This window comes from Sycon ciliatum, chromosome 12 (assembly GCF_964019385.1).
Source record: "Sycon ciliatum chromosome 12, ocSycCili1.1, whole genome shotgun sequence".
Lineage (NCBI taxonomy): Eukaryota > Metazoa > Porifera > Calcarea > Leucosolenida > Sycettidae > Sycon > Sycon ciliatum.
The window spans coordinates 20,107,498-20,117,497 of record NC_088654.1 but is presented as its reverse complement, the minus strand read 5'-3'; the positions used below and the strand labels follow the sequence as shown (position 1 = coordinate 20,117,497).

The following is a 10,000-nucleotide window of genomic DNA, read 5'->3' as shown; positions in this document are numbered from 1 at the left end:
TACAGTCAGCAGCAATACAGGCTGAAAATGTACTGCGGCCGAAATGTATTTTAGCGCTCGGAGGTCGAAATTCGAATGGGCCGAAAATTCGTAGACTTGCAGTATTCCTGATAGGTTGGTGAAGAGAGCACACGGCACCCCTAGCTTAGATACATGAGATACACTTGGTATGAGTGCATGTATATACGATCTAGGACAGAACCAAGGTTGAGGATAGTTTTAGAAGAAAGCTGCAAGTTGTGTTGAGGAACACAAAGTCGCAAACTCTACGAAAGTAAACTGTAAGAAATGTTTTGGGCTTGATCTCATGATTATTTATGAACAGCCATAGTGCAAAACAAAAATGGGATATTGTAACACCAGATATGTTGCATCAATTAAAGTTAACGATCTCCGGATTTTTGTTCGTTAGCGAGGTGAAATTCTAACGAATTCTTTCTCAAAAACGGCAAATGACTGTTCATGTACATATTGTTTTGCACATAACAACTTCAAATGTTTTAAACGATTCTTTCAAATTCGTTAGCTCGTCAGAATTAAATGCTCGTTAACATCACTGGTCTTACAGTAATAATTATAACTTATAGAGCTTGCAAAGGCGTACCGGAAGCAGCTGAGTTACTCACCGTCGTCGCATGCACAATAGGTAGTGCCCGTGGATGAGCTGCTCAAACTCGGCTGACACTTGCCATGGCCGGAGCAGTAGTTGGCACAGCCCGAGCCAACAAACACATTGTCAATAGCCCATGTGTTGCCGGTGGTCAGGGCTTGATACCAGCGGAAACGGGTTGACCTGCACACAGAGCACACAGAACAGCTTTCAGTAAGCCCGTCGCGCAATGACGTAACGTTTGTACCCTAAACACCCCACACAGCCGCCTGGGCATGGTCGTGTGCCGGGCGTTGAGCAGTGCATTGCCGATCCCAGCGTACTCTCATGCATTGCTCATGCATTCCATATTGGGCAATGCACAATGGGGCTTATTTCACTGGGAAGTCACGAGTGGCGAGCATGCTCCTCAGGCATGTCGCATGGACTTTGGCCTGTTCGACGGCCCTAGCGTATGGTCGTTTCACAGCTCTTGGTCACAATAGGGCAGCACAATGCCCACAAGTGAGCATGTACTATGCATGCACAGTGCATGTACTATGCATGTACTTTGCATGTGCAGTCCTGCTCAATGAAATCCAGTCGCGTCGCCCAAGCTTGCGCCTCGCACCATTTCGCAGCCCAGTGTTCGCAGCTGTAGGGCTGCGCAACGCCCGGCGCCGCGCACTTTATTTATATTTATTACAACATCTCAAGACTCGGTGGAAACACCGGCCAATGTTAAGAGAGTGGGTGATTGCCAACCACGGCGATAAATAAAAGTAAGGGGAGGGAAAAGAAAGAGTAGCAAAATGAACAGCGACCACAACTCCGTAAAGAAAGATAATGTCAAATAACTTGAGTGACGCGACTGAATTTCATTGAGCAGTACTGTAATGCATGTACTGTGCATGCACAGTGCATGTACTGTGCATGTACTGTGCATGCACAGTGCATGTACTGTGCATGTACTGTGCATGCACAGTACATGCACAGTACTTGCACAGTACATGCACAGTACATGCACAGTACATGCACAGTGCATGTACTGTGCATGTACTGTGCATGCACTGTGTATGCACTGTGTACGTACTGTGCATGGATCATGCACAGTGTGGCTCAATGCCAATTTCTGTCCATAGTGCATGCACATAAATCCTGTATACAGATCTTGTGTGCAGAGGGGGGGGGGGGGGGGCTGAGATGGGTACAGTGTGCCATGAGACAGTGTGATGTCATGCAGAGGTCGTGCGAATGATGTCACGATGATCACATTACATGTATGTCAGCGGACTCGCTTGCGGACGCTTAGTATGTGCTGTAGCGGATGCGCTTACGGTCGTAAAGTATTGAGTGGAAAAATAGGAAATAAGTGACAAACTAGCTCTAGGGCATCGCTATACCGCGGCTTTGCAACTCCATACGGTGAATGTCAACTGATGATGTAATTACATACAAACCATGTTAACTGATGATGTAATCACATACGGTGCATGCCAACCGATGATGTAATCACACACAAAGCATGTCAACCTGTGATGTAATGTGATCACATTTCGAAAAATAATTTTGATACTTCATCGACCGCTATTGGTTCATTGATTTTAATGATGACGGGTTGGGACAGCAGGGTCTGGGTTGGTCAAACCTTTGGCCCAGCAACTTTTTCAGTCTCAATCAGCCAGAACTGGGTTTTGATACCAAGGAGGAAGGAAAGGATACTGAATGCGTTAATTTGTTGATAACATGCCTCGACGTGGCATGTTCACTGGCCTGACCACCTTCAGCTTTCGTCGCACGTTCTGCTGTAGGGTGATGGGCAGTACAGGGTGGGTTTAGCATACTTTCCGGGGTGTGTGTGTAAGCCGCACTTAAAACACCAGTAATTCACCCAAAAGAAGTCGGTGCTGCGGCTTACACTACGATGGTCAAATCAACGGTGGTACATAGGGTAGATGTATGTATTCATTGCTACTATTGCTGCTGCTTTGTTGTCCTGTGACATGAGCACACCTATCATTCTATTTACAGTTTTTGGAATTTAGACGGCGAATCCTGCACTCTGGGCGACTCCCTGTACAAAATCATACATCGAAACTCTTCTCCCCGGTTTTGGACGTTCCACGTGGGCCGACTTTTTGGGAAGTTGGTACGGCCATGGCCGTACAGGCCGTACCAGTGGCGCCGACCATACCACACTAGAATACCTTTGGACGCCCCTGGCCCTGGGTACTGTGGCCCTGGCCCTGGGTACTGTGGCCCTGTCCCTGGGTACTGTGGCCCTGGCCCTGGGTACTGTGGCCCTGGCCCTGGGTACTGTGGCCCTGGCCCTGGGTACTGTGGCCCTGGCCCTGGATACTGTGGTAAAAATGGCTGCAGCTTACTTCGTGACCGCTGCTGAGGGCAGGTTGGTGGTGACGGATCTCCAGATGTCAAACTCTCCCGCCAGAAGGTAGGACGTCTGAACAGGTCCCGTGACACAGGATGTAGTGGAGGAAGAGGTACACGCCGGTCCAACGTCGATCCACGTCTGTCCATGATTGGTGCTGTACTGCAGGCGAATGTCGAACGAGTGAGAAACGAACGGGCCCAGGCAGCTGGTCATGAAGTCAAACTGGATGAACGTGTCCTTGGTTACGTTCAGGTCGCGAGTGTACAGCAGGCGCGCACCTGTAATGTCACATGGACACACGGATACGCATGCACATGCACACACACGCATGCAAAGACAAGGGTTTTTTTTAAAATTAGGGTGCTACATCCTGCCTTCTGGGCACTTTTGGCATTGTGTTAAAAAAAGGTCGGACTGGGTGCTACGCCCCTGATATGTACCCCCCCCCCCCCTCCTCATGCACCCATGCATGTGCGTGTGTGTGTGTTGGTAGAGGCGACGGTTCGATACCGGAACGGCTTGACAGCAAAATTTGTATAGACCCAAACCGATCATCAGCGTTGATTGTTCACTCGAAATATGTTTGTGGAAGGAAACTGGCATGTTGAAGTTTGCTCTGAGGCCAGAGTCAATCAAACTGAGCCACTCCTTTCTTCCGGCTTTGTGTTGACCCATTGCCTCCAAGTTGTCCAATTTTTCGCTTCAAATCAGAGGTGGCTCCAAACCGGACACGTTTTAGAGTGCACGTCAAATTCACTCTGGGTCTGAAATTAGGTAATTGCTATCGCTCCACGACGGCCAGTACAGAGTAACAATAAGCCTTGTGTGTGCTTCCATTAGTTTTGATTGGTATGCGGTGCTTTATTGGCGAGAGGCGAGCCGCTGTTTACCTGCGACAAGAAGTTGATTTTTCGAAAGTCGTAAAACTCAAGTCGCAGTGCGAAGCAACACGTCAAAAACTCACCTGCTTGGTATGGCGCTTCTGGTCATCGCAGAGCCATGAAATTTTGGCTCGGACTATAACACATCGTAGTCTCACTGTGACATATGTTTTCTTATCTAAATACCAAGAGAGAAAGTGAATATTGAGTCCGTTCCGATTTGCAACCTATGTCCTATTTGAAACCGTCGCCTCTACCCCCCCCCCCCCCCCCAACTACACCACACACATATGCACCCCCTTCCCCTCCCCCAAGCACAGAATCACATGCATACACGACCCTGCACCCAGGCATGTGCGCACACACACACACACACACACACACACACACACACACACACACACACACACACACACACACAAACACACACACACACACACACACACACACACACACATGTCGTTGGCAAGGTTCTTGAGACGCACCGTTGCTCTCCGAGAAGACCAGCGAGTTCTTCTGCGAGGTATTGCGGTAGCACTCGCCTGTCTTCAGAATGCCGTTGGGATGGAAGAGCCAGTTGCCGTCCGATACACTAGGATCAAACGTGTCGTAAAGCAACACCTCGTTGCTGGACTTGCCGCCGATGAAGATGTTACCCACACGCCACTCGTCCTAACCGCAGTGAGACAAGATTGCAAAACACAACGAGTGTTGTGACGACATTGGAAAGACTGTTTGTTACAAGACGACTACTGAAAAACAACTAACTAGACATGACGAACTCAGGACGAAGACAGCTTTTCACACCACAGCAACACGCACATGCACCAACACCACGTACACACGACGTACACAAAATAACGTACTACAACGCGAGCATGCAACTCTTTGATCTGCACGCGTGCACGCGCACAAGCTCTCTAAAGACTCGCGGCATAACTCTGGCAAGTAAACTCGCCTACTGATACTGTAAACGCATACAAATAAAACCTGTCAAGGCAACCACTCGGATAAGGCGACCACCTGTCCCGGAAGACCGCGGAAACCAGGACCAAGGGATGCTATTTCCAGTCTAATGACCCTGGATAAGGACACCATCTGGTAACAGAGACAACGTTTTTAAGGCCCCTTGAGCGGTCGTCTTAGACAGCTTTCATTGTACGTCACCTGCACAAGTCAGTAAATTATCGTGTCCGTTCCCAAAGGGGACTCACGACGGCCGCTGACACCCGGCAAACCTAGCGGCAGATGCAGCGCCTAACGGTGGGGGGGGGGGGGGGGGGGCGAGGGGATGAGTCTCACAACCACTGGCATAAGTGCCGAAAAAGCCCATTAGTCGCACCCATGTCACACAACGTCAAGATGACAATATAGCTGGCATCAGCCAGCCAAAAACATGTCTTAGCGTGACATTTTTCAATTTTGTTTATACCAGAAAATTGTCACTTTGCTCGCCAGCTGCTTGGACTAGACCGCCAAACAAATGTGAGAACAAAGTTTGACAAGAGGCTATCGACACCGATTGACGAAGGAAGCACAGCGTGAATGCGCTCGACAGAAACAATTCTTCATTCTGACATATCTAAAAAAATGACCAAACCCAAGACATATGTTTAGCTGACCTCCACTCAAATTATTACTGGCATCAGCAGCGAACTGCAGCGAGAGCAACAGCCACATTGCGAGTTCAAGACAAGCAGCGGATTGTTTTTTCTTTTAGGACACTAGTGCTTTGCGGCCATTCGGCTCACAGATGCCGTCACGCAGAGCCAGGGGTCAATACTGCAAAGATGCTGCACCGTCACAGCGGTCGGCGTCGAAGCAGAGCAACCAAGGATGGATGCACGCGTCCTTGAACGTAATGAACAGACAGCGTACCTCCATAACCAGCGAGCTGGCTCTATACACACTGGTGTGTATCGGTAGAAAGACTTTTCATGGCTCGTTTTTGTTGTGGTCCTTTCGTTTATTTGGGTTTGTTTTGCGTTCTGCTTTGACTCGTGTTGGACTGGTTTGGTTGCATGTATAGTTTGTACATGATCCAAGTAACGGTTACGTCATTGTCATGCGTTGTGCTTTGTTGCGCGCATGCTCATATGCTGCCATAAATGTTAGTCTTTTTCTTCAGTTTTCAGTTTACCTCGTCGTGTCCGGTCTTCTTGTCTGTCTGTCTCCGTCTTGTCAAGAAATTATGTAGAACTCTTAGTCCAGTTTCGTTGTTGTGTGTGGCGGGTCGGATGGGCAGGTAGGTTGGACCCCTGACGCCTGGACAACATGTGCGAGTGCACAAAACACACACTTGATAACGTTTCTTGCGACTAGCAGTGATGAACTTTTCTAAGAACTCGCAGACTCCACATTACATTAGGATACCTCAACTGAACGTTCAAAATGCGGTCTCTTCGCTGCATACGTCACTTCAAAATGAATAAAAAATGGAATTCACCAAATTTTTCAAGCATGGCCCTTCTTCAGGTTGAAAACAGTCGACAAAATAGCAGTGATGCAAGGAATGAAGAAAAAGGAAACGGGCTACAAGATGCAAGGAATGAAGAACAAGGAAACGGGCTACAAGCCTAACCTGTGCCGTGCCGCCGTTCTGCGGCTGCCACCACCTGAAGCGCGTAGCCTTGGTCTTGGCAGCACTGGGCAGTACTGTGACGATGGACTCGGTCGGCGCCTTGTTCCAACACGTTGTGCATGTGGTGGTCCAAAGGTTCACCCACACTGCACCTGGTCGAGCAATTGGAGACAAACAAACAAGACACATACTGCCAACATACAAAGTTTTGGCGCTGCAAAATTTCGGCTTTAATTTCACGATTTTCGACACTTTGGCAGCGATTTCTTTTCGGCACGGTGGTTAATACTGCTAGTACATCACCGAAGCTGATGCGAACATTTTCATCGGCGTTTCAATTTCGGCGTTTTGGGTCGGTGCCGAATATAGCCGAAATTCTATATCTCGAGCAAAGGAAAACCCGATTTCAGGTCGGTATACTACTGCTGAATAGCTGCAAAAAATTGCATATTTGCATTTTTTATATTTTTTACTATGTTCACATAACCAATTCATTGCATTCCCAACTCATCACAACCACGCGCTCTTCAGCCGAACCATACAGACACCAGCAAGGACACTTCCGTTGAGAGATAATATTGCTCCACGCCTCTAGACAGCTGTTTCGCTCCCTGTCGGAGCTCATCAGTAGAGACATAACCAGCTCATTATATTGAGTATACTAGTTACTACAATATTATTTACACTAAATAAATTTCAGGCGGAAGTGAAAGAGTTCCAGTCCGCCAATGTGAACACATTGTGTACACTCTGGGAACACATCGACATCGACAACACACAGCACTGACAACAGAGGGTGCTTAGGTCCTATTCTCTCATGGATTAAAGCCCAGCGGTTAACGGTCAACAGAGCACTGTCCCATGCGTACAAGCTCTCTCATCCAAATCAGGCACGGGCTTCTCGTGCTGCTAGTACCAAAAGCAAAAAAACTTTCCACGGAGCCTCTACAATTCAGTTTTCCGTCTGATATGAAGAATCTGCTTGGGGAAATCCCCCGCTATGTGGTAAGCTGGACAAGGGAAAATCCCTAGATTTCATAGATAGGGGATTCCTCCAGCTAAGCCAGCGAAATCTGCAAGTTAGAGAGGACAATCCCCTCGACACGTGGAAATCCCTAACAGGCAAGATAGTGCTGTGAGACGTACCACCATTGTCGGAATACTGCACGACGACAGTTTCTCCAGAGTTGTCCGGTCGGTCGCAGGTGGAGCCGCTGTACTGACCCATGCGCAGTACAAACTCCACGTGGACGGCGTCACTTGTGTCCATGTCGACGGTCACAGCCTCGCGAACGCCTGCATTGCTGAACAGCAGCGAGTACTTGCCTGTTGCAAACACACGTACAGGCGGATGTGAAACACACACACACACACACACACATAGACGCGCACAGACGTGCACGCACACACACACACACGAACACAGATGCACACACATTTTACTTATACTTGTATTATCTATTCTTGTTCACTACAAGGAACTGGTCACCTCGGGAGAGGGGAAAGAGAATCAAAGGGAAAGCTGGAAAGATGACTCAATTGGCTACTGAACCTCCCAAAGCCTGACACTGAGCTCGGCAAACTCTGGGTGGACTTGGAAAGGATCCCACTCATGGGCTCATCGCGGTATAAAGTGGGTGAGCATAAAGTGAAAGAAAAGTGTTGACGGCATCAAGGTATCAGTCCTTGTATTCCATTGCATTTAACCTGGCTCCCACTGAAGCTGATGCTTGTCACTAGAGCGGGCTGATAAGTCAGATTGGATCTGGTATATTGTAATCACTCGATTAATAGCTCATCTAAAATAACGGTCCCTCTTGAATATTAGCCCCAATGAAGAGTAGATAGACAAGAGTGTGCAACTCCGCATCTCTCCTACACAATCTGCAGACACCCCGGCCCACGCCGGAATTTTTCGTTCCAGTCACCTTTTTTCAGAAAAACACGCATTTTGGCTCAGAGCAGTGTGAGAGCATGTGCTGGCCACCGGCCTTGTAATGTAAAGCCCGGCCAAGTGCACGAGGCAAAGCTTTCCAAAAGACTCGAAGCGCGTGCGTCGTAGAAAAGATTATGTCAACGAAAAATTCCGCCGTGGGCCAAGCCATCCGCGAGTTGCACACTCTCGTTTATCAACTCTTGCAACATATTACTGTTGTGTACATGGAAATCCGGTCGGAGGTCAAGCGGCCCCAGGGCGCTGGCCATACAGCCTCAGGGCGCTGGCCATACAGCCCCAGGGCGCTGGCCATACAGCCCCAGGGCGCTGGCCATACAGCCCCAGGGCGCTGGCCATACAGCCCCAGGGCGCTGGCCATACAGCCCCAGGGCGCTGGCCATACAGCCCCAGGGCGCTGGCCATACAGCCGTGAGTACACGCGTACGGTACACACATGCAACGTTCTGTACGCACTGAGGACGCCGGCCCCGAGTCATTTGACCGGATTTCCATGTCCGCGACAGTAGAAGACCCTCTTGAACAGAACCCTCATCAATACTAGCAAGAAAACTAGAAGCCGCCGGTGTAGACGAGACGGTTCGATACCGGAACGGCTTAACAGCCAAATTAGTATAGACCCAAGCCGATCATCAGCATGGATTGTTCACTCGAAATATGTTCGTTGAAGGAAACTGGCATGTTGAAGTTTGCTCTGAGGCCAGAGTCAATCGAACTGAGCCACTCCTTTGTGTTGGCCCATTGCCTCCAAGTTACCCAATTTTTCGCTTCAAATCAGAGGTGGCTCCAAACCGGACAGGTTTTAGAGTGCACGTCAAAATCACTCTATTAGTCTGAAATTAGGCAATTGCTATCGCTCCACGACGGCCAGTACAGAGTAACAATAAGCCTTGTGTTTGCTTCCATTAGTTTTGATTGATATAAGGTGCTTTATTGGCGAGAGGCGAGCCGCTGTATACCTGCGACAAGAAGTTGATTTTTCGAAAGACGTAAAACTCAAGTCGCAGTGCGAAGCAACACGTCAAAACTCACCTGCTTGGTATGGCGCTTCTGGTCATCGCAGAGCCATGAAATGTTGGCTCGGAGTATAACACATCGTAGTCTCACTATGACATATGTTTTCTAATCAAAATACCAAGAGAGAAAGTGAATATTGAGTCCGTTCCGGTTTGCAACCTGTATCCTATTTGAAGCCGTCGCCTCTACTGTAAAAGCAGACATTTTCGGTGGTGTAATATTTTCGCAAACTAGCTGGCAACCAAATGCCACGCCCACACTCCTGCACCTGCACACGTCCACCCACACCCAGACACTCCAAACCCCCCCCCCCCCAAACACACACGCATGCACGCACACGCACATACATGCACACACACGCACGTACGCGCACTCACACACATATACACACACACTCACACATACACATGCACACACATACACGCACACACACACACACACACACACATACACACATATACACACGCGTGCGCGCGCACACACACACACACACACACACGCACACAACACGTACACACACAGAGACACGTGAAAGTCTCTACCTTGCAGTGGGCCACAGCGTCCACTGCTGATGGACGAGTTTCCG

At 48.9% G+C, this 10,000-nt stretch overlaps 1 protein-coding gene across 1 annotated transcript in view; it reads right to left on the bottom strand.

Moving 5' to 3' along the window:
- Nucleotides 1-10,000, bottom strand: part of LOC135828544 (uncharacterized) — a 95,423-nt gene that overhangs the window by 55,253 nt on the left and 30,170 nt on the right. The window contains exons 16-21 of the mRNA XM_065340986.1: nt 9,957-10,000; nt 7,590-7,769; nt 6,444-6,595; nt 4,348-4,534; nt 2,974-3,259; nt 627-793 (exon numbers count right to left, since the gene is read on the bottom strand). The exon at nt 9,957-10,000 is cut by the window's right edge and continues 111 nt beyond it. Of these exons, the coding sequence (XP_065197058.1) occupies nt 627-793; nt 2,974-3,259; nt 4,348-4,534; nt 6,444-6,595; nt 7,590-7,769; nt 9,957-10,000 (1,016 nt within the window). The remainder of the gene's footprint in view (nt 1-626; nt 794-2,973; nt 3,260-4,347; nt 4,535-6,443; nt 6,596-7,589; nt 7,770-9,956) is intronic.